The sequence below is a fragment of the Ovis aries genome, chromosome 6 (genome assembly GCF_016772045.2).
Source record: "Ovis aries strain OAR_USU_Benz2616 breed Rambouillet chromosome 6, ARS-UI_Ramb_v3.0, whole genome shotgun sequence".
Taxonomy (NCBI): Eukaryota; Metazoa; Chordata; class Mammalia; order Artiodactyla; family Bovidae; genus Ovis; species Ovis aries.
The window spans coordinates 81,534,990-81,561,002 of NC_056059.1; the positions used below are offsets into that span (position 1 = coordinate 81,534,990).

At 35.7% G+C, this 26,013-nt stretch overlaps 1 protein-coding gene across 6 annotated transcripts in view; it reads right to left on the reverse strand.

Moving 5' to 3' along the window:
• Window positions 1–15,999: 15,999 nt before the first annotated feature.
• Window positions 16,000–26,013, reverse strand: part of EPHA5 (EPH receptor A5) — a 411,134-nt gene continuing 401,120 nt past the window's right edge. For all 6 annotated transcript variants that reach the window (XM_060417645.1, XM_042251463.2, XM_042251462.2 and 3 more), the window contains one exon: window positions 16,000–20,608. In XM_060417645.1, coding sequence (XP_060273628.1) covers window positions 20,503–20,608 — 106 coding nt within the window. In that variant the 3' untranslated portion in view covers window positions 16,000–20,502. The remainder of the gene's footprint in view (window positions 20,609–26,013) is intronic.

Below are 26,013 nucleotides of genomic sequence, written 5' to 3' on the forward strand. Positions count from 1 at the left end.
GAATGTAACACAGATCCCATTGCTAGTGGGAAGTGGCCCGCTGCAACACCACAATTAAGATTCTCTTCTGAGCTGATTTGGGGTAAAGTATAGGCAAAGTGAAAACACTGGGTTGTACAGTCATTCTAATTTGATTGGTGCATTTGTGCATTTGATTGGTGTGATACACCACTGGGCAGGAGTAGAGACTGATAATAAGTGACTTCATGACTTAATAGAGCATCCTGGTGTTATTAGTTCTATATATTCATTAGGTCCAGTGGGTATTCCCTTGTGGCTCAGATGGTAAAGAATCCGCCTGCAATCCAGGAGACCTGGGTTTGATCCCTGGGTTTGATCCCTGGATTGGGAAGATCTCCTGGAGAAGGAAAAGGGTACCCACCCCATTATGGCCTGGAGAATTCCATGGAGTAGTCCATGGGGTAGGAAAGGGTCAGACATGACTGAGCAACTTTCACTTTCAGTGGATATAGTAATAACCCAAAGTACAATAGAAAAGGAATATCTTGGATCAAGTACCAGCATACCCAGAGGACCTAAGTCAGTTTCATGAAGTGATGGCATAGTCCCCTGCATTAGCCTGTGTGGGGTACACTAATGTCCCTCTTTAAGCTCACAGTTATGACTCAAGGAGTTGGATCCCCATGACTAGTTGGTAACTGAAGAGAATTGGGAGTGTTTTTTCACAATTGTTTAGCTTGTTGTGTCAGCATTAGCTAAAATTTGCTACTGCATTAACTATAGCTATATTACACTAATACTGTGAGAAGAAAACTTGCCTGTATATTTGGAAAGAGGAAAGTGGCTTGGTAACAATATACATAGACACAAGCTAGTGGAACAGAGACCTGGAAGGGCAATTTGGAAAGTTAGAGGCAAGTACATCAAAAGAAGTCTAATTTGGGAGTATATGAGGATGAGCACACGATCAGAGAATCTTTGTGTTTTATACTAATACCTACCACAGAGCATCTGATGCAGAAGATAGATTCAAAACCCAGGTTCACATGATGACATACCTGGTAGAGGTCAGCTAGCCTAATCGGTGGCTTTTCCAGTGCTCACTCAATGGGCTCATGAGTGGAGTAGTCATGGTGACAGGGCCCAAGAGTATCATCCTCTCTACAAGGCCAAGTGAGCTGTTGCTTTTATGGCAGTTAATGCTTGATATCAGACCAACCACTTGATAAAAAAGCTAATTCCTTCAGACAGCTTTTCCCCTTTCAAAGCTACACCAAATATGGGTTCACTTACCCTGATTATTCCTGATAGTTCAGTTGGTAAAGAATCCACCTGCAATGTGGGAGACCTGGGTTCAATCCCTGGGTTGGGAAGATCCCCCGGAGAAGGGAAAGGCTACCTACTCCAGTATTCTGGCTAGCAGCCCTAGCAAACTATTAATACATTGAACAACATACAGAATGTACATTTTCTGTTTGTTTCTTAGGCTCCTCTGTGTTGAACGTACTGGTTTGGGCCTGAAAGGAAAAGGTTCCTCTACTGAACCTGAGCTTTGGTTACTGAACCAACAGACAAGTGAATTATCACATTGATGGGTATAACTGACCCTCATTATCATGAGGAGCTATGATTGCTCTTACATAATGGAGACAAAGAAAATTGTGTCAGACTTAAAGAAGTCACTAGGGATTTTTCTCAGGCTTCTGTCTTTTGAGCAGGCTGTTGCAGCAACTAGAATGTGAATAGACCAAGGCAATCGAGGATCCAGACCCACTCAGGCTGGCAGTGGATACCCTCGTCAGGTGAGCCAGACTTGACTGTTGCCCTGCTGGTGAAGAGTGGAGGAAAACTAGAGTGGGTGGTTGAGGAGGGTGAAAATGATTGTCCTTTAGGGCTTCAGGTATAGTTGCCACAACTTTTTTCTTGTGCATTATATATATATATATATATTTAAGAAATTATTGTTTCCTGCTTCCCTGTAACAGAGCTGGTTACATGATTTGTGGGGCCAAATGAAAAAGCAAAACCCCTTCTTCAAAAACCAGAAAGAACATGTTGTTAAAGACACTAAAATATATTAAAATAATTTTTCTTGTATGGTGCAGAGAACTCAAAACTCTATATTGAGTGGATATATATATCAGTTCAGTTCAGTCGCTCAGTCGTATCTGACCCTGTGACTCTGTGAACCGCAGCACGCCAGGCCTCCCTGTCCATCACCAACTCCTGGAGTCCACCCAAACCCATGTCCATTGAGTCGGTGATGCCATCCAACCATCTCATCCTCTGTCGTTCCCTTCTCCTCCTGCCCTCAATCTTTCCCAGCATCAGGGTGTTTTCAAATGAGTCAGCTCTTCCCATCAGGTGGCCAAAGTATTGATGTTTCAGCTTCAACATCAGTCCTACCAATGAACACCCAGGACTGATCTCCTTTAGAATGGACTAGTTGGATCTCCTTGCAGTCCAAGAGACTCTCAAGAGTCTTCTCCAACACCACAGTTCAAAAGCATCAATTCTTCAGTGTTCAGCTTTCTTCACAGTCTAACTCTCACGTCCATACATGATCACTGGAAAAGCCATAGCCTTGACTAGATGGACCTTTGTTGGCAAAGTAATGTCTCTGCTTTTTAATATGCTATCTAGGTTGGTCATAACTTTCCTTCCAAGAAGTAAGTGTCTTTTAATTTCATGGCTGCAGTTACCATCTGCAGTGATTTTGGAGCCAAGAAAAATAAAGTCAGCCACTGTTTCCACATCTATTTGCCATGATAGCCACTCTTTTTTAAGCTTCCCTCCCCATGTAGGTCATGTACATATATGGGACTTCCCAGGTGGTGCTTGTGGGAAAAATTTCATCTCCTAACTCAGAAGACCCAAAAGACTTGGACTGGATCCTTGGGTCAGGAAGATTCCTTGGAGAAGGAAATGACACCCCACTCCAGTATTGTTGCCTGGGAAATCTCATAGACAGAGGAACTTATGATTGGGGTCACAAAGAGTTGGACACTACTGAGCAACTGAGAAACAAACACACTGTAAATAAACCGTGTTCCCACAAAGATACTAAAATATTGTTAAAAAAAAAACAAAAACCTTTTTCCTTCCTCTTTCTAGTCTCTTTCTTGACCAGTCAGAGGTTTTTAAGTTAGCTACTAAATGTCATGTTCCTTCCAGTAAGGAGGTCCCCCCTCCCCCCAGGGAGATTGTACATCTTCACAGGTGCCCAGGATGTCCCCTCAACTCAACACAAAAGGTCTTTAGGTTGTCAGACTTGTCCTTCTGCCAGCGACAGGACCAACACACTATGGAGGGCAGGTAGAGAATGAGGGTGGGGGAGTCAATTTCTCTTTTCCAAGGACTCACAACCCCAATCCATGATGAATGAGTGAACTTCAAGAGACTGCACCCTCCTTGTTGGAAAACACAGAGTATCAAGGTTTTACACGGGCTAGAGGCTTATCTCTGCCTAGTCACCTGCCACACTGCTGCTGGCCAGGACCAGGACTGCAACTGTCATGATCAAGTATGAGACATGGTGGGGACTGCAGCCCAGTACCAATCCTGCCTGCACCTGTGCCCAGGCTGCTTCCAGGGTCAAACAGGGGAGTAATATAGGCCTTCCCCGACATTGGTGTGACATAGTTGCTATGGGAAAAGGAGGGCTGGTAGCAGTGGTCTAAGGCCAGAGTGGGTCATGGAAACTGGGCACTTGTGGGGCTAGTGGAAGAGGAGTAGCAGCCTAGGACCCTTCCCAGGGAGGTGTTCAGAGGTAGGACAGTGCAGGAGCTGAGGATTCAAGTACTCTCCTTGCCATCGGCCCACACCAACACCCTCACCCCCATGCTTCATTGTTCTGTTAGCTTTCATTTATAAAACACTAGGACAAAGCTAACATTTTCCAGAATTTTAAAATGACAACTGCAAAGCATTAAACTTCAAGTACCAAGCCTTACTGAGCATGGGCTTTACAGGACTGCACTGGTCACGAGCCAGGAAAGCTGGCTCTGTCTTGAGGTGTAGGATTACTATGAAGCTTGAGTAAATCTGAGCAGTGAAAGAGCCTGGACTCCATGAAGTAAACGCTCATGGTGTCCTGTCATGTTCCTTAGTCTGACTCTGATTTTTATCTATAGCTGAAGTAAATAGTCTAGACATGTGGAAAAACACCTACCTGATGTGTGTTGAATAGCTCTCCTTTTCTGCTTCTGGGCCATTGCTGAAGCCACAAGAACTCACAAAGCCTGTGCTCAAGTGTAGCATGAAAGCTCCTGAATGTTGAAGCACCTAAAGGTGACTTTCAATCGTCGTGAGCAAATCGGCAGCCTTTCCGCGAGAGGCTCATTTTTAAGAGGCATTGTCAAAGCTTCCCAGAGGTCCTGGTGGAAATGGAGCCTTTGGTTTCTACAGCATCATTATTTTGTCTTTTCCTCCTTTCCCTTTCCTCCCTCTTGCTTTGCAGCGCCATCTCACAAATGAATCTAGTAAAATGTTACCTCAGGAACTTCTTTCAGGGAATGTATATTAAGATAGGGATGGAGATGAACAGCTAGAACACCTACTGTACCCTTCAATCATTCTTCAGTGGTATAGTAATTTGATGGGCTTCCCACATGGCTCAGTGGTAAAGAAACTGCCTACCATTGCAGGAGATGCAAGAAACATGGGTTCGATCCCTGGGTTGGGAAGATCCCCTGGAGGAGAAAATGGCAATCCATTCCAGTATTCTTGCCTGGAAAATTCCATGGATGGAGTAGCCTGGCAGGCTACAGTCCATGGGGTAACAAGAGTTGGACAAGACTGAGCGACTGAGCACAGAAGCATCTCTCTCCTAGTAATTTGATTATAGGAATTGCAAAATCTTGAATGGAATTCCCAAGATATTAATGGGAATTCTAGAAGCTGGGGAAATGAAAGTATAATTTCAAAACTGTGGTTCCAAATAAAGAAGAACATAATCCCTCCATCCACCCACCTTTTATTGAATTTTTTTTCTCTCTCTTTTTTTTTTTAAGAAAATTGTAAGGATATCTCAGTTTCTTTCTTTTTTTTTAATTTCAATTTTTTTTGCGTTTCTTTTTTTAAAATTTTACTTTATTTTACTTTACAATACTGTATTGGTTTTGCCATACATCAACATGAATCTGCCATGTGTGTACATGAGTTCCCAATCCTGAACTCCCTCCCACCTCCCTCCCCATACCATCTCTCTGGGTCATCCCAGTGCACCAGCCCCAAGTATCCTGTATCCTGCATTGAACCTAGACTGGCAATTTGTTTCTTATATGATACTATACATGTTTCAATGCCATTCTCCCAAATCATCCCACCCTCTCCCTCTTCCACAGAGTCCAAGAGTCTGTTTTATACATCTGTGTCTCTTTTGCTGTCTCACATACAGGGTTATCATTACCATCTTCCTAAATTCCATATATATGTGTTAGTATACTGTATTGATGTTTTTCTTTCTGGCTTACTTCACTCTGTATAATCAGCTCCAGTTTCATCTACCTCATTAGAACTGATTCAAATGTATTCTTTTCAATGGCTGAGTAATATTCTATTGTGTATATGTACCACAGCTTTCAGAGGTACATAGAAAACAAACCAACTGTGAGATGAAATCTTTGAGGTAATCATGGGTTTTTGCACTTTTAAGCCTAGTGTTCTTTTGATAATGTAGATTGATGTCCATGCCTCTCTGAGTCAGCACTGTGTCAATAAAAATTGTGTTGCTTATTTTTCAGAGAAATGGTTCTTTTCCAGATATAGACTGTAACTGCCCTGCATGGCAAGGTGATGCATATTTGTGTGGAAATGAGTGTTTTCATATTTGAACAGTCACTGAGCTCAGAGCTGAGATCCAGGGGCCTGCAGACAAGAAGTGAAAGTTGGTCTCTGTTTTTGGTCAGAGAAATTATCAAGAATAGAACAAGACTAGATTTGTTGAAGCTCACCCTGATCTGTAGGATGAAACATGATATATTCATTTTCATCATGGGAAGTAGCACTTTACGCAAGCCAGAAATTTTGGACTCATTCTGCTGTTTTCCTAAACAAATGACATCAATCCATCCATGTGTCCTATCAATTCTATCTCTTTAATGTTTTTAAAATTAAGTCTTTCCTGGAACTTCCCTGGTGGTTCCTTGACAAAGACTCTGTGCTCCCAATGCAGGGAGTCTGGGGTTCAATCCTGGTCAGGGAACTATATCCCACATGCTGCAACTAAGAGCTGGTACAGACAGGTGCTTTCTATTAGCACCCACAACTACCACTATGCCCTTGATTTAAGCATTTCTTTTCTACTTCACTTACTACATCTCTATCCTAACTGGTTTTTTGGACTTTCTACTCTTGCCCTCTCTAAGGCACTCTTTTCCCAGAATAACATGTGAGACTGTCTGTTCTCCAGATTAGTGTTGTTAAATAGAACTTTCTGCAATGATAGGCTTATTCCATATCTGCAATATCTCTTAGGATAACTACTAGCCACTTGAAATATGGCTAGTGAGATTGAAGAACTAAATTTTTAATTTTAATTAATTCAAATTTAAAGTTAAATAGCCACGCTTGGGTGGGGCCACCCTACCAGATAATACATCTCTAGGATGTAAACTCCATAAAGAAGCCTTTTCTTCATCATCAGAGATTGATTATTTTTTATTTATTCCTAAAACTTCATGTGCACATTATGCTTTAATGTACTTAATTTCTTTACTGCTATGTCTCACTCGATAGGTCATAGCTTCTTGAGGTCATGAATCTTATCCATGAAATAAAAGCAAAAATAACAATAACCTCAGCAGCAACAGTTGAATACAATTACCACTTACCTCCTTTCCCTATGTTCCTGCTTTAGTCTCTGAAAAGATTCCACAATTATTCCATTTTCTTGGAAACACCATTGGAAAAACATCCTTTCCATTACTCTATCATTTAGCTTGCACTTCTGTATTGAGGGAAGATTATCATTATTGTAGAAAGCCTAACATTCATTGGACTACATCATGTGTAGCGCTATGAGGGCTTACTTTGCTTCAAAAGCTGGTAAGAAATAAACACATCTTGACTAGGCTTTGGGGCAGCCTTCTAGAGGAAGAGTTGATGACTCAGGCTGTGTCAATGATGTTCTAAGAACTGTGCTGGATGGTAAGGATACAGCAGTCACCGAAAGAGACCAGATTTCTACTTTTATTGAGCTTATGTTCCAGGGGGAAAGAAAAATAATAATGAAATAAGCAACCAAAATAAGTACATATTTACAAGGTGTTTTGAAAAAGATGGGGCATGGTGTGATACTTTTAGACAAGCTGAGTAACTCAGCAGACATTTAGTCAGAGTCCTTAAGAATAAGAATAATAAGCCATGCAAAGTTTTGGGGAAGGAGTGTTTCTGGTGTAGGAATTAGCATGTATTAATATAAATATCCTGGGGTAGACAGTAACTTGCAGATCTATGTGACAAGAACAGAGAGTGTGAGATGAGTGAAATACTCAAAGTAAATTTATTATTGTCTATATGGCTCAGTGATACAGAATCTGCCTGTCAATGCAGGAGACACAAGTTCAATCCCTGGATCGGGAAGATCCCCTGGAAAAGGAAATGGCAACCCATTCCAGTATTCTTGCCTGGGAAATCCCATGTACAGAGGGGCCTGGCAAGCTACAGTCCATATGGTGTCAGAGATGGACACGATTTAGTGTCTACACAACAACAACAGCAAGTATTTACTGCAGATGAAGAGGCTGAGGCATAGATGTACACATCAACTTTCCCAAGGTCATATAGCTAGCAAGTGAGGAAGCCAGATTTTACACTATGTCTATAGAACCCCAGAGCCCATGTTCTGGATCATGAGTGCCTATCATAAAAGGTACTTAAATAAATGAGAAGATGAATAAATGAGTTTGGGAAATGGGATTTCTATAGATAATTAAAACTTACCTGATCAGCCAAAATATTAATGCTAGTCTAAAAATAGGAATGACACTTAAGGTAAAAGGCATGTGAATGATAGCCATTATAGTAATCCAGGCATATGATGCCAGCAGCTAGGGACAAGCTTGAGTTTAGGTTTAAGCCGATAAACTTGTGCTAAAAATCCTGTTGTGAAAGCAAGCTTATTACATTTCGCATACATATAATTTATTAGTTGGATGACTCCTTACTATTTTTTTTAAAGCTGTTCTCTATGATAATACCATAGTTTTAGATACATAGTACAATTTTTCTATTGCTTAGTTTTCCATTTAGTTCATAACAAAATAGAAATCAATTGATGTTATCTTTAGATTCCACTACATTATGAAGCTATCACCATCAATGTATTTTATCTACTGACCATGAGACACAAGAAGTTAATCTCCTAAAGTAATATCTCCTTTGGAAAAATAATGAAAATAGTAGGAAAGCTCTATCATGAATTGCTTGCTTACCAATACAAGATGTCACTGACTAGAGGATATTCCATGACTGAGTCATGATTTTAAAGATTTTATGGTAGTAGCTCCATGTTTGGGAATGCATGTAAGAATTAAAGATTTTAAAATTAAAAAAATAAATAAATAAATAAAAAATAAATAAATAAAAATAAAAATTTTCAAAAAAAAAAAAAAGAATTTAATGATGATTGTGAGTTCTCCTTTCCAAATTCCAAGTTATGCAATTTTTCCAACTTCCCTGAGGCTATCCTTCATAAGTATTAAACAATATTAAAAAGGTTAATAATATCTCTTTTAAGAACTTTGGTTCTAGGTCATTTTTTTTCAGAAATATCTATGCAAAATTACCATATGTTTTTTCTTCATTTCATGTATTCTTTACTTTTCTAAGTCCTATACATATGCACTTCTATCTTTATAGTTCTCTTTTCCATCTAAAAGATAGTATTCTTAGAGGTTAGCAAAATGTGTGTGTATTGGGGGTAGGGCAGGGCATGCACATGCAGAATGTTTTCTAGATTTTCAGTCTTATTTTCTGGCCTTGGCGTTTTCCCCTCAGTTCCTTAGGGTCGATGCATTGTGCTGATGGGCTCATTTCTAATAAGATGCTCACTCCATCAATAGCTACTTGTTACATGTTTCTTTTTCTCAGAATATCATTGCCTTCCTTGGCTAAGAATATTTGAAGAACTCTATAACTTTTAATATTGGATGACACATTTGCCAGGGTAGTAACTTTTAACATCTTATTCAGCAACTTCTTATTTTAGGGCCGTATCTTAAGTATCAGAAAATAATAACATATGATACATATTTCAAAGAGAATGGATTTGAGTAATTCATTCTTATCTGTCTTAGGGACCATCTGACTGCATGAGGCTGCATTGTAATTGTGCTATTGCATTGGTTCCCAGAAAAAGTAAGCATGCATATAGATGGATCATTATTCAGATACAATGCACTGAGGCAGTGTAAACCCAGAGTGGATATGGTCTTGTCATTGCTTGCCTATAGTAACAATGGTTGAGAAAACATAGCATTCTTATGGTTAACTTGAGACATGTTTTCACAGATGACAATACACTCTTGCAATTATCATGTAGTAGTAGTAGTAATAATTACTACCAGCTAAAAGGATTCCATGCTCACATATTTAGGAGTGTATTTAATTTTCTAGGCTATGTGTCCTACTCATTGTTATGTTTGACTTTTTTCTTATTTTTCCATATTTGCTGGTAATATATCTGAGAAATATATTTAATGTGAAACTAATAGAATTTTACAAGTTTTGGATGGAAGTGAAGGTAAAGAAAATTTAAAACATACATTTTAGATATCTACTTTGTTAACTGTACATTAGGAGGTTATCTTCTAGTGTGAGTATGGAATAAGATATAAGGTGTGTTGAAGGTAAGGAAGTCAGTTTGGGATATGCTGATTTTAAAGGCACACATTGCAGTCAACTGGATTTAGTAAAAATTTATCTACATGGAGCTATATTTTTGGAGAAATACTGGTACTGGAGATTTAGAATGGAAAGCCATTCTCATATATGTTAAAACTGAAGACTTGTGGGTTGATACAAATTTTAAGGGAAAGCACACTGCATGAGATGGGAAGAGTACTCATAATTTCAGTAATTATTAATAAAAGGAAGGTAGAATAATAAAATGTAGTGGAAAGGATTGAAAATAATTAGCTAGAAATGTAAACAAACAAGAAATACTGAGATCTTAGATGCCAAAAAAGGGAGGGTACTTAAGTTGGACATGAAATAAAAAAGGTCTTAATATTTTTGTGACATTACTCAAGATAAGAATAGAAGGGTTGAGGAAAGAATGTCAGTAAAATATTGCATCAGGCCCAAGGGCCATAGGGGGGATGTTTGAGCACTTGATCACTTTTAAATAATGACAGGAAAAACAACACTAATACACTATTCTGCTTTATCTATGCTAACTTTAGCTCAGAAGAATCAAATATTAATGAAGGAAAATTAATCTGTATACAGGTATTGAGCAATTACATGGAGAAAGAATGATGAAAATAATCTGACTCTTTGTAACCCCATGGACTACAGCACATTGGGCTTCCCTGTCCTTCACTATCTGTTGGAGTTTGCTCAAACTCGTGTCCATTCAGTTGATGATGCCATCCAACAATGGCATCCCCTGTCACCCCCTTCTCCTCCTGCCCTCCATCTTTCCCAGCATCAGAGTATTTTCTAAGGAGTTGACTCTTCACATCAAGTGGCCAAACTATTGTAGCTTAAGCAACAGTCCTTCCAGCAAATATTCAGGGTTGATTTCCTTTAGGATTGATTGCTTTGATCTCCTTGCAATCCAAGGGACTCTTAAGAGTCTTCTCTAGCACCACAATTCAAAAGCATCCATTTTTCAGTGCTGAAACTTCTTTTTGGTTCAGCTCTCACATCTGTACATGACTACTGGAAAAACTATAACTTTGACTATATGGACCTTTGTTGGCAAAGTGATGTTTTTGTTTTTTAATATGCTGTCTAGGTTTGTCATAGTTTTCCTCCTAAGGAACAAGTGATTTTAATTTCATGACTGCAGTCATCATTCACAGGGACAGTGATTTTGAAGCCCAATGGGGAAAAAAAGTCTGTCACTCTTTCCATTTTTTCCCTCTTCTGTTTGCCAAGAAGTGATGGGGCTGAATGGAGTAGAAAATAGCAACCTAGTCCAGTATTCTGGCCTGGAGAATCCCATGAACAGAGGAGCCTGGTGGGCTACAGTCCATCAGTCACAGAGTGAGAAACAACTGAAGTTACTTAGCATGCACATACAATGGGACCGAATGCTATGATCTTAGTTTTTTGAATGTTGTTTCAAGCCAGCTTTTTCATTCTTCTCCTTCACTCATGAAGAGGCTCTTTAGTTCCTTTTCACTTTCTGCCATTCGAGTGGTATCATCTGCATATCTGAGTTTTTTTATATTTCTCCCTGAAATCTTGATTCCAGCTTGTGATTCATCCAGGCCTGCTTTCCCCATGATATACTCTGCATGCAAATTAAATAAGCAGGTTGAAAATATATAGCCTTTCCCAATTTTGAACCAGTCCATTGTTACATGTTCTGTTTGAACTGTTGTTTCTTGACCTTCATACAGGTTTCTCAGGAGATAGGTAAGGTGGTCTGGTACTCCCATCTCTAAAAATGTTCCACAGTTTGTTGTGATCCACACAGTCAAATGCTTTAATGTTATCAATGAAGCAGAAGTAGTTGTTTTACTGGAACTCCTTTGATTTCTCCATGATTCAACGAATTTTGAAAATTTGACCTCTGGTTCTTCTGCCTCTTCTAAACCTAGCTCATACATCTGGAAGATGTTCACGTACTGCTGAAGCTTCAGTTGAGTGTTTTGAGCATAACCTTGCTAGCTTGTGAAATGAGCTCAACTGTACAGTAGTTTGCATATTCTTTGGCATTGCTCTTCATTGGGATTGGAATTAAAACTGACCTTTTCCAGTCCTGTGGCCACTGTTGCATTTTCCAAGTTTGCTGACATACTGAGTGCAGCACTTTAACTGCATCATCTTTTAGGATTTGAAATAGCTCAGCTGGAACTCCATCACCTCCACTACCTTTGTTCATAGTAAAACTTCCTAAGGCCCATTAACTTCACACTCCAGGATGTCTGGCTCTAAGTTAGTGACCACACCATCATGGTTCTGCATTATTAAGTCCTTTTTTTGTACAGTTCTGCATATTCTTGCCATCTCTTCTTAATATCTTCTGTTTCTGTTAGATCTTTACCACTTCTGTCCTTTAGTCTGCCCACCCCTGCATGAAATGCTCCCTTGATATCTCCAATTTTCTTGAAGAGACATCTAGTCTTTTCCATTCTACTGTTTTCCTCTATCTCTTTGCATTGTTCATTGAAGAAGGCTTTTTTGTCTCTCCTTGCTATTCTCCGGAATTCTGCAGTTAGTTGGGTGTTCTTTTCCCTTTCCTTCTTGCTTTTCACTTCTCTTCTCTCCTCAGCTATTTGTAAAGTCTCCTCAGGCAAGTACTTTCCCTTCTTGCATTTCTTTTTCTTGGGGATGGTTTTGGTCACTGCCTTCTGTACAATGTTGCAAGCCTCCATCCATAGTTCTTCAGGCACTCTGTCTACCAGATCCATTCCCTTGAAGCTATTCCTCGCTTCCACTGTATAATCACAAGGGATTTGATTTAGGTCATACCTCAATGGCCTATTGGTTTCCCTACTTTCTTCAGTTTAAGCCTGATTTGCAATAAGGAGTTAATTATCTGAGCCATAATCAGCTCCAGGTCATGTTTTTGCTGACATGTAGTCTTCCCCAAATTTGGGTGCAAAGAACACAATAATCTGATTTTGATATTGACCGTCTGGTGATGCCCATGTAGAGAGTCATCTCTTGTGTTGTTAGAAAAGGGTGTTTGCAATAAGAAGCATGTTTTCTTTTCAAAACTCTGCTAGCCTTTGACCTGCTTTATTTTGTATTCCAAGATCAAATTTGCCTATTACTCCATGTCTCTCTTGACTTCCTACTTTTGCATTCCAGTCCCTTATGATGAGGAGGACCACTTTTTTAGTGTTAGTTCTGGAAAGTCTGGTAGGTCTTCATAGAATCAGCCAACTTTCACCTTCTTCAGCAACATTGGTTGGGGTATAGACTTCAATTACTAGGATGTTGAATTCTGTTATTTTTGAGTTTGTACCCAAGTACTGCGTTTCAGACTCTTATTGACTATGACGAGTTCTGACAAAATTTGGTGCACTGGAGGAGGAAATGGCAACCTACTCCATTATTCTTGCCTAAAGACCCTCATGAATGGTATGAAAATGCAAAAAACTGTAGTAATACAAGCACATGAAATCTATGATGCATTCTTTAAAAAAATCAAATCTGAGTTTGATTCTCCTCAATCTGTAAGTCCAACTGCCAACTTACAGGAAACAAAGGGAACATTTGGATACTGACTTATAGTTAAGGAAACTGTAAGTAAAAGGTATGAAAAAATGGGAATACTGATTGGATATTTGAAAATGTTATGAAACTTTAGGTATGATAATAATATTATGATTATATATTTAAAATAATCTCTTTATTGTAGACCTGCACACTGAAATATTTATGAAATGATATAACTTCCATGCTTCCTTTTTTTTAATATAGGAGAGAGATAGTGAAGTTACATACAAAACAAGATAGACATTGAGTTTATAATAAGTGAAGCTAGTTTACATGGTAAGTGAATTTATTAAACTTTTATCAAATTTTATATGCTTGAAAGTTTTGATAATATTAGCTTAAAACAAATATTGAATGAAAGCAACAATCACAGTGAAATTAGAGGAAGAGGTAAGAAAGTTAAGGTTATTCTCATATGTCTTGATAGTGAAGGGATTATAGGGTAGGATATATAAAGATGCATAATATTTACTGAAGCATTATTGTGTAACAGATACTACATTCACTCTCTATTTCAATATTCTTAGGTTATTTTAACAGTTATTTCCTCATTAATAGTTGAGATACCTGAAGGCAGGGAGATGAAATGATTTGCCTGAGTTCACACAATTATTAAGTGACAGATCGGGTTATAACATGCTGGCTCCAGACAACCACAGTGTTATGTGCTCCCTTACAGTGACATAGAAGATGAAGTAAAAGGAGTCAGCGAGACTGGCAGCTAAGGATATTCAAGAGCAGGACCAATGGATGGAACAGATTCAAAAAATATGCAGGAGAGCATCATCTGAAATTCAGGGGCAAAGAGGTTAACTTTAAAAGAGAGAAGGGATATATTATGTGATCTGGATTAAAATCACTTAACCTTGCAAAGGCTCCATTTCTGCCTTTGATCAAAAGTGAAACAGAATGAATGTCTCAAAGAAGTGTTGTGAGCATTGAATGAAGAGTTTTACTTTCTGGAAATTTAGGATTACTAAGAAACCTCTAATTGAAATTAATAATCCCAACATATTTGTATTTGTCATAGCTATTAAAAATTGGAGGGATGGTTTAAAAACTATTGCTATGAAAACAGCCATTTATATTTTAGCATTTCTGCCAACTTTATCTTAGGTGCTAAGTTCAAGCAAATGCATTTAATATTTTATATAAAACTCTTCTAAATTTGGCTATTGTGGATTTTCAGAAATATCAACTTATTTTACTTTTGGTTGTAACAATTTGGCAGTAAATCACCCGTAGACTTCAATGTTTTATAGGGAAGTTCAGATATCATAGATGGAATTTAGTATAATATATTTATTACAATTTCCTAAGCTTGTAGGTGAAAAAAACATATATTAGAAAAATACACTGAATTAGATTGTTACTACTCAGTGGAAGAATCACAAATAAGGAGAAACAAGAAGTTTTTTGACTCCCAAGGTCTAGCTTATTCTAAAAACTGAGTATATTAGAAATGTAACCCATCAGATTCATTTGGTTTCCAGCCAAGGTTTACATTTTGCTTCGAAAAGTGTGAACATTATTTTTTCTTTTTCTTTATTTATTTTTTATCACTAACCTTTAGTTCTGGCATCAGTTAAATTAGCAGGTTGGCTTAAATTAATCCATTATGTACATGGCACAATGTGGAATCAGAATAGTGTGGTAGAAACTATCAGTACATGGGTTTGGTCTCAAATAAATGTGGGTTCCATCCTGTCTTTGAAGAGAAGTCATACCTTGGGTAATTTCTTAACTGGTTTGAGTCATTGTTTCCTTATCAGTAAAGCAGAGACAATAACATGTACCTTAAAGGTAAGTAAAAATTTTTAATACAAAATAGTGCATTCTTATTATATGCTAATTAGACTTTCCATCACCACCCCATCACTTCAACCTGGATAAGAGTGTCTACTTGAGGGAAAATTTCTTTTATCACAAGATCTTTATACCTCTGTAGCACAGCAAGAACAAGACTAGACTACTTGCTGAGAAAGTACTCATAGTCTTCACATGAGAGTAAAGCAAATATCAAATGTTATCCCTTATCATAGTGATTTTTTTTTTTTTTTTTTTTTGCACAGGCAAAAGGGTTAGGGATTATTTCCACAGGCATGGTGATGTTACCTTTTATGAATGTAAATGCAAACCAAATACAAATATGATTCATTCCCTTGAATACAGTAGATTGTTTGCTATGCTCGTTACAGAGGGAGACCAGTATGATACAATACACAGAGAAGAAGAGAGCATTTGCATTTAATGACAGTCCTGTAAGAATGCAACCCCTCCACCCTATGCCATAAGCACATGCTTGCTGATGAGAAAGGCATCAAAGTCTTTTTTCAAATAGTACACAGTTTTCTGCCTTTTTTTTAAGTACAGTTGTATAACACTGTCACAAACTTCTAATTAGGTTTCACATAATTATGTTCATGTACAATAATCTCAGTGTCAAACTCTAGTTGCAAAATATATTTGAATGCAAAGATTCATGAATATGTCTTTGAGGGAATGGATGCTGATTGCATTTTAATATTTAGCATAAGAAATCCCAACATGTTTATCAGAAAGAACTGAAATCATTATACAAAGACTGCAAGTTTAAAGTCTTTTGGGGGAGGGTTAAGCATGACAATTGGAATTAACTGTATTCAAAGGGTTTTTTATTTTCTGAAAAAATATAAAATTTTGTATCTTACACTACAAAAAACATGTACACAAACCAAACGCACAGAGAACTTCAAATGGAGAAAAAAAAATACAGAAATGCTAGTTCTTCCTTGAATTAATGCTGAGGCATGGATTTGAGCAATCCCAGTGCCTAACACAGAATAAAATAAATCTATACAGTTGCTTATAATCTGCCTGAAACTAAAACATTAAAATAAACATATTAACAAATGACTGAGTCTAAGTTTTATTTCTCAGACTATTATAAATTAAATTTACACACTTTTTAAAAATAATTAATTGTAAAGCTAACAGCAGTCTAAAGAAGAACAAATATGTTGACCACTGAGACTTCTACTATTAAGACAGCCCATCCTGAATAAACATGACGTATTTTACCACCATCAACTTTTTTCATTTACATTTAGAAGAAACAAATGACATTTGATTCTGATTATTATAAAAGACTCTTTTTAAAAAAGAATTGGTGTCTTTTCCTAAGCAATAATTATGTGGTTATTCTGAACAAGAACATTCAATCATCTATGTGTAAAAAGACTTTTTCATAAATCAACAAGAAATGAAAAGAAAGTTCTTATCTATTTCTTCTTTGATACATTACTATATAATTAACAGCATAATAGAGAAAATATTCAATGTAACCAGCTGTGCTACAGAGTTGAAAAAATGATGACTTATTCTAGTTATTAATTCCAAATAAAACTAGCACTTTGTTTATTCATTATCATCATCATCATCTTATTGTACCTACTTTTATTTTGAGGTTACACATCTGGCAGGACATAAGCAAAGACAGTTTGCTATCATACTTAGCCTTCTTTTTTCTTATTTTTAGAAAGAACAAAATGAGAAAAGAGTCTTATTCTACTATGGAACATCATAATCTAGTAAATTTCTAACATCTGACTCAACTGGCATTTGCCATCCAATGCACGATTATAGTAAAAAAAATGTCTTCCATAGGTAAGTATCTCTGCTTGTGCTTCTGAGAGCCCATTTTACATGGGAGTTGTGTTTTTTAAAAAAATCTTTTAACTTTCACTTGGAGATTAAATAGCAGACATGCAAACAAATTAAGTGCTCAATGATATTAATTTTCCATTTAAACTTGAGATAGGAAACTACTTCTTCACCATTGCGCACTGGTTAGAACTCTTACAAACTGAGTTAAGGTTGTTCTGTATTGTTTTGGCAACTCTAAAACTAAGAATACTGATCACATGTAAGTTTAGATAGAATGTTAGAATATAATTTTTACTACTACAACTTCAGAATAATTCTACAACTTCAGAATACTGACTTGGTGATTAAAACACAAGAAATAAAACACAGGCACATTAAATTTTTTTAAATGGGACAATCAAAAATTTTACCTTTTAACATACAATGCATACATTTTCAACGGTCAAGTAGAGAAACTGAGTATGTCATTTTTACATGCGAGCAAATGGCAAGATTAGAAAACAAATTATGACTGATAAAAGTAGTCATTGAGTGACTTCAATAGATATCAGTAAGTTGAAAATTATTTTCTGCTTGTACACCTTTTTCAAAGTTAAATACTGAGAAAGACTTATGGTCTAAAGGTATTGCTATTATTAAAATAACATTATGTTTAATTTGACAAATCTATCTCATGTACTAAAATTACTGAATCTGTGTTTTACTTTTGGTTGTCTGCTGGGTGACAATACTAACCAAAAGGATAAGAAATCACACAATCAAGATTTGTCAAACCTTGCCCTGGGTTACTGCCTCACTGTATTTCACAAAAGCTGCTTCTCTCCTTGTTCCACTTCTCACATTTATAGATGAGATTGGCACTTCCCAATTGGTGACATATCCAGTGGTGAACAAATATTTTAGAAATAAATTATTTCCTCTTTTTTAAGGAGAAGTACATCATATAAAATCATATTGACATTCCTTAGAAAATCTCAACCAAAGTGAGATAGGGATGAAAGCTATGTGTTTATTTAACTTTCATCTCAATTTACTTTTGAAAATATACATCAAGGTGGCAAAAGAAGCAAACAAATTTAATTAAAATTAATTTAAAATATTTTCTTATGAAAAAGAGAAAACCTTCATTAAAATGTCAAATTCCAATCACTTAGATACACTCCATCCTGACCTTGCAATCATCTTTGAACACATAAAGCTGTAACAATTTAAATATATTTGCTATGTATAAGTAACTGTGGCCAGTCCATCAAATTTAATTTTATGGTAGTTTACCTTATAAATAAACAAATCTATTCTTACTTGAAGTCTCTCAATTGTTACTTTATCACTTAGATTAGGTTGGTTTTACAAAATTCAGTAAGCGCAACATAATCTCTGATTATTTTGTACTAAAGGAATTAGTTTACTATTTTTCCTGAAATGAACAAATGCATCTGTCATAAAAGTGATGCTTGCTTACTTGTGATTTCATCAAGACAAAGTTGTATCCATCTCTAGTTTCTTCAGAAATTTCACTAAACTAAAATAATTAAGCATAGTCTGTGTGGACCCATGGTACAGTATATACCTATAAAGTATTATAGCCCTATTTGACAGGACTCAATATATCATTTGAAATTGTTTAAAACTCTCTCCCTTTTTCTCCGTATGTTTTTTAGCAAAGAGCTACTTAAGTGAAGGTGGGTAGGGTAAAAGGAAGAATTTATTCCTATACATGCTAACGTTTGACTGAAACAGGTGTTTGGGAAAGAGAGAGGGAATACTGACAATATAATGCAAGTATGTTCCTTATGGATGTCACAAATCCAGGCTACTCCAATACACTATTGCTTTTGACAATCTGAAGTAGTCTGTATTTTGTTTAAATGCTGTGCTTCTTGAATAATCATGTCATTTCATGATTTATAAAGTATAATAATACAAAAGAACTTGGTTATTTCACCAAGGAGCTCAGTTTTGTTCAGGTTCTAATAAATGGTTTAATTTGTATTACAGCACAAATATCACTCTTCACCAAGTTTGGTACATAGCATGTACATAGGACATTTTATATTTCTTAATAAGGCCAATTGAATAGCACATTAGATTGGCTCCTCAAGATCAATTCAATGTAACTGAATACAAGATAAAATTACCAAAGGATAAAGCAGCCATCAACAAATAAAACTGGTCAAGTCTTGCCATAGAGAAAATTCTAAAAGGAAAAAAAAAATATGGATGTATTTGACATCATTCCATTTCTGCTTTAATATCAAAATTTCTAGAGCCAGGCTACAAAGGAAATGGTTACAAAGGATTAACACTTAGGAGTAATGCTTGGTGCTATGTGCTGGATTTAACAATATTAACAGAAGTCTGCACAGTTAAATCCTTCTACATCCTGCTGAAAATGTGCCCTTTGGTGTCAACTTTGCTTGACAAGATATTTTCTGGGACTCAGAAAGGTGAAATTTCTTACAGGGGTGCAAGATTAATGGCTAGAAGAACTGCATTGTCACAGATATCACAAAATGTTTTTAAAACACCAAAGGGGATTTAGTCTTATAGACATTTCCTGTTACTGAATAGAGAGATTTAGTAGCTTTTGGATACATGAGAGGAAAAAAGACACAAGCTTGTGTTAGATTTTGTTTTACTGCTTCCCTATTTCTCCTATTTCTAATATACCCTGGAATGCTTGTTCCTGAATGTTGCTAAAATTAAAATATTATTAACAATGAAAGCTGAATGGTAATACACACAAGCAAGCCACACACACACAAAGCTCCAACTTAAATTGATTCCTGGGTATACAGCAAATTATACAGTATATACACATTTATTACCTAGTAGTATCTAGAAGAGCAACTAAAAGTAAACTTTATAACACAGAAAAATAAATATACACCCTGTATTGTACTTGTCTTGATCAAGCAACATGTTTATACACTAGTTTCTATAACTTAACGCTGTGTAACAGCATTTAAAATTACAAAAGAAGAGATCTATTTAGAAATTATCTAACCATATTGCTCTTCAATACACTTATGTAGACAATTAAGACTTGAAGTAAACGTCAGTAAATTGCAGCTTTTGTTAGCCTACAGATGGCTATCAAACTTTCCTTTCAAGTAGATTCCTGGAAGTTTTGAAAGGGGCTGCCTTCATTCAGTCTAAAAAGGTGCTATATATAGTTATATATTTCATGTATAAAATTTTGTATTAAGTAGGGAGAAGGATTTTGTTGTTGTAATACAAGATAGTGTTTAAACTTCATGTTCTTATTCCATGCAGGTTATATTTGCTTCATGAAAAATGAAGACACCAAGAGGAAGAGAAAGAGATTTTAGTAAAACACTGATTACAAATTTTGTGGCTGAAACAAATGCTCTCTTAATGTTTAAAAATCATTGAGTTTTCCCTTTTTCCCCTTTGTTTTTTGTTAAAATAAATCTCAGAGCTTGTTTACAAAGTGCAGAGTCATTCACTTGACGAAGTGACAATAAACTGAAGTTACAATGGCACCATCCCGTTGACCAGCTGCACCTTCATTTCTTGAAGGCTGTTCATAATCTTCTTCTGGTGACCAACAAGAGTCACTCCAAGCCGTCTCAAATCCCTGCATGAAGAAAGCACACATTGGATGTATGTATTGACTCAGTTTGTAGCACAGCACAATACCTCATGTTGGCAAAGAGGCAAACCTTTTGCAGAAGCTAATTAGGTTACAGTCCCAATTTAGATATATGGGGTCCAATTTTCAAATGCAGGCTCTAAAATTGTACCTTAAAATCTATTTGCAGTCAAAAAATATTTACAACAAGAAGTTATATATATATATATATATATATATATATATATATAATACTTGCCCTCCCCTTTTGGATGATTTTTCAGATGGCACAGAGCAGGGAAAAAACAAATTTGCACGTTTACAATAAATATTTAAATTAAAGGGTACAATTTCATTGCATGGTTTTGAAAATGTAGACCTACAACATGAACAAGCACTTTTTATTTCACTAAAAGAAGTAAGAATAAAATATACTTTAAAAAATTTCATAGCTAAGCAGTCGAAGACCAAACTATTCAAATGAATCAAGTCAGCACAATCATTTTATATATTGGGTATCTTCAGGGGATAATCATCACTACATTGCTCTGATAATGCTTAAAATATTTTATTTTTTACTTGGAATCCATAGTAGCACAGGTTTCTTCCTTCATCAAATATATCTTGGTTCTATTGGCATTTAGAGCATTCTGAAGATTACACGCTATCAAGACATCTTTTCAAAAGACATTTTTATATTATTTCTTTTTAACAAACTTATTATTCAAAATAAACTTACAAATGTTTAGATTCCCAAACTAATAGCATATTATGGCATTCAAAGCCAGAGCTCATGGTTTTTAAATATTATTTCACAGGATATCCAGGAGTTCTATTTTCCCAAAATATGCATTTGACAAATATAATAATTCAGATATGTTTGACAAATAAGAATGTTAATAATTAAAAAACTGAGCATTAGCGATTCAAGATTTTTCAATAACAAGATTTTAAAATGTTTGCCATGTTAGATTTCTTTAGATAATTACTCTGCTTAATGCATTATGCTAAAAGGAGAATATTTTTGCATTTGGTAAAGGTACTAGTTTCGGACTGTCTTAGAATTCTTTATAATTGGATTCAATTGCACTGGAATTATAGGTAAAACTGAATAGTTTTGGACACTCAAAAATCTCTTAATTGTCAGAAGGTAGAAATTGAGTAAATGGGTACTTTAAGCTCTATGTGTATTAGTATTGGAAATATTATTTATCTAAGAGATATGGATTTGATCCCTGGGTCAGGAAGATACCCTGGAAGAGGGAAGCCCACTCCAGTAGTCTTGTCTGGAGAATCCCATGGACAGAGGAGCCTGGTGGGCTACAGTTGGTCCATGGGGTCACAAGGAGCTGGACACAATTGAGCAGTAGAGTTGAAGCGACTTAGTAGCACCAGCAAGTAATACATTAGGTATCTTTTTCTTTTTATGTTTTGTTGATTTCTTACGAGAGTTTAAGCAGATGGCAAATAGCTAAAGAAAAAGCAATGAACACTTATGGTGGAAATATTTCTTTCTTTGAATGTAAATGTGAAACATTTAATTTAGAAATTATTATAGCTACAAGACACCAGAGTATAATAAAATTAAGAATAACGAGGCAAGGAAGACAATCATCAACAAAACTTAAAAACTAGTAAAATTTCGGTTTAAACAAAATCACTATTGTTAATTATGAATGGGCTTCTTTGGTGGCTCAACTGGTAAAGAATCCGCCTGCAATGAGGGGAGACCTGGGTTTGATTCTTGTGTTGGGAAGATCTCCTGGAGAAGAGAATGGCTACCCACTCGAGTATTCTGGCCTGAAGAATCCCATGAACTGTATAGACCATGGGGTCGCAAAGAGTCGGACATGACTGAATGACTTTCACTAGTCATGAATAGATTGTAAAGCAGCTAATGGCAGACTAACATAGGAACAAAAGAGATTTGAGTTTAATCTTGTCTTTTTTCAATTAAATCAGGGTTTCTGAGCCTTGCCCCACCCCTATTAACATTACAGGCTGGATAATTCTTTGTTTGTAGGGGCTATCTTGTGCATTGAAGGACATCTACCAGCATGCCTTACCTGGTCCCACTAAATACCAGAAATACTGGATGTCGTAACAAGACAAAATGTCTCCAGACATTGCAAAGTGTCCCTTGAGTGGAAAAATCTCTCCTGGTTAAGAAGCATTGCAATAAATATAATAAAATAGGTAACAAGATGTCCTCTTCCTATACGCTAGAAAAATATATAAGCAACATGACATAGATTTTTGTTAATTTCCTTTTATGGATGAGAAAAGAATTTCTCATTTCTCTGAGATATAATATTGAGCAAAGAACTTTAAATTACATGCAAACGTTTTTTAATCTGTGAAATGAGAAATCTGTATATATAACATCAAATATCCAGAATTCCAACACAAAGAAGATATCTAATGAAGGAAACAAAACACATGATTATTTGACTGAATCTATGGTAATCCAGTCTAGTTATGGGCTAATTAACACTGTCATATTTCCACATGTAACATTATGAATTATGAAGACAATTTATGGGTGCTCACTACCAACTTTTGGACTTAAGTCAGGAGAAAAGGGGATAAAATTTCTTAACCTGAAAGCAGTCAATCTCTACTAGAGAATGTAAATAATTAGAACTTTAATAAAGTTTAAAACATATGTTTTAATCATATGCTTTATAAAGCTACATGTGATCCTGACAAAGGTTTGAAAGTATGATTCAATATATATATACTTAAGCTGAAGAATCCATATGGCAGTCTTAAATACAGTCTTAATCTGTTAATATATGTAAATATAACTTTATTCTCTGCAAATAACCACAAGAAAGAATCTGGTTCAGTGCTTTGGGAATTTACATTTTTCATGACATCTATATCATGCTAAAGAATGAATATTTTAAGGAATTGTATTTGATTAATACAGTTACAGAGTTTGTGTTTATAGGCAAATAAAACCTGACCTTTTTCAGAACATTTAATATATCTAGATGTTAAGTTAAATTTGTTTAAATTTTCCCAAGCATAAAATTTTATTTATGGTCATCTTATGACCTGATAATCCCTTAATATTCATACAGAATTTCAGACCAGTGAAATTCTCTATCCTTCTCTCTCTTCTTACATTTCACCTCCCACCTCTATCTACACCTCTTTCCATGGGATAAATGGAATTATGAAAATACAGCACTCAGTTTTACATACTGCCATAAATTATATGTCTTTAATAGAATGCTGTTTTTGAGGTCTGACCTGTCATTTCAAAAGCTGTCAAATTAATGTGCAGAGATTTAGAAAGTAGCATGATTATAATGCATGCAATGTACATTTATACAATGTGATTTTAAAAATGTGGGGAAAACCAAGATTATTCATGCAGTTAAATCTGTTCTCAGGAGAAAAGTTATTTCTTTAAAAATTCCATTTAGTATTTTCCTACTAAAATTACAAATGAGAATTAAAAAGGTATTAGGAAAATGTTTCCTATAAACTTTAAGTAACTTTATTCCAATATTGATAAATACATTATGGTATTTTCCTTCATGTAGCTTTGTCTCACATTTTTGTGATTTCCAATAATTTCCATTTTACTTCATAAAGCACCTGTTAAATGGTCTATTTAACAGTAATAATGTAAGAAATTTGATAAAAATAAAAGTATTTTCCATTACATGATAAAGGTGCTACTCTATAACTATTTTTGAAAAAAATACTTGAAAATGTGTTATTTTACTCATTTTATTTATATAGGAGTTTTTGTAGCAAGGGAAAGTTTTAGGTGTGTCTCCTTTATATATATGATACTAATTTTATCATGACCATGTGTAATCTTAAGTAATACCCAAAGCCAACTTAATGATGATAAACTAAATTTCAGCATAGGCTTATGAATCTAAACATGATCGACTAATATTGTTACATAAAAAAGTTTTAATTTTGTCAACAAAACATGATTAGTTTTAGAAAAGCTGTAAATATAATGAATTGCCCTTGTTGTGACAACATTCCAATCTTTTTTTCAAATGTTATTTCTTGATATAAAATAATGGAAAACACTGGTATTATGGTGTTAAATGGCAGAATGAAAAGTAGAAACTAAACAAGAGGTTTAGTTGATGTTGGAGCCAGCTCTTGATTTTTCAGGATGTAATTTATCCACTGGTAGAGGAAACGTTCCCTTACATTCTTCTCCCTTCTGCTTTACACATCTTTTAGCCATGTCACTGGTAGTTAGCCCCACCAACACAGGCTGGATAGGAGAAGGGAGAAGAGAGGTTAATGAACATTCACTAAATGTCAGTGTTTATTCTTATTGTCACAGTTTTATGATACAATTGTATATTTGGGATTTTTTTGGTCACTTCAAAGAATCCTGATAATCATTATATATGTACTGTACAAGGTATACATATATCTTGGCAAGGGAGGACTTAACCATGACCTGGCTATAATTTTCAATGGATGAGACCTTGTGAGGGTTCATTTCAGTTCAGTTCAGTTCAGTCACTCAGTCGTGTCTGACTGACTCTTTGCAACCCATGAATTGCAGCAGGCTAGGCCTCCCTGTCCACCACCAACTCCCGGAGTTCACTCAAACTCATGTCCATCGAGTTGTGAGGCTTACACTGGATGTTTTAGCTTACGCAGAACACGGAGGATAGTATATACTCATATGTATTCTTTAGGCATATAATAAATTATGCATAATGACTCTCAGTTCAGTTCAGTTCAATGATTTTATCATAAGTTAACTTTGAGTTGAAAGTAAAAGTGAAAGTCGCTTAGTCATGTCCGACTCTTTGCAACCCCATGGACCATACAGTCCATGGAATTCTCCATTTGAGTTAGTGGGCACAAATTTTGGCTCTAGATTTGTGACACTTAATTTTAATATTTTAAGACCTCAATTTAATAAATAAATAAGTAAATAGGAATTGTTTCAGCTTATACACGATTGGTATAAGAAAGTTTACTGGATTTTATTCATTTTCTGAATAATCAAAGTTGACAGTACTGATCTGACAAGAAGTTTAAAAAACAGCTGTGATACTGTCCTTAATTCCAGTATTTGGATTCAATGTACAACTCACCTCAAGCTCACAGATCCCACTGTAGACCATAACTCCCTGCAGTTAAACACCATAGTACAGATTGTATCATTGCTGCTACAACAATTGTTGTCATATGAGTACCGCATACAGAACAGCCAAGTTTAGGCACAGAGAATAGCAGACAGAAACATCTGAAGGTGGAAGCCACTTTTGTTTAATACATTTTAACTCTAAGTTCTTAAAATATTTCATTTCTATTCCACATCAAGCCTTACATATATGTGCTGGCCAAAAAACCATAAATAAAATTAAACTTCTATGAAGGAAATTTTCACTAAAGTACGTGGTTCTGAA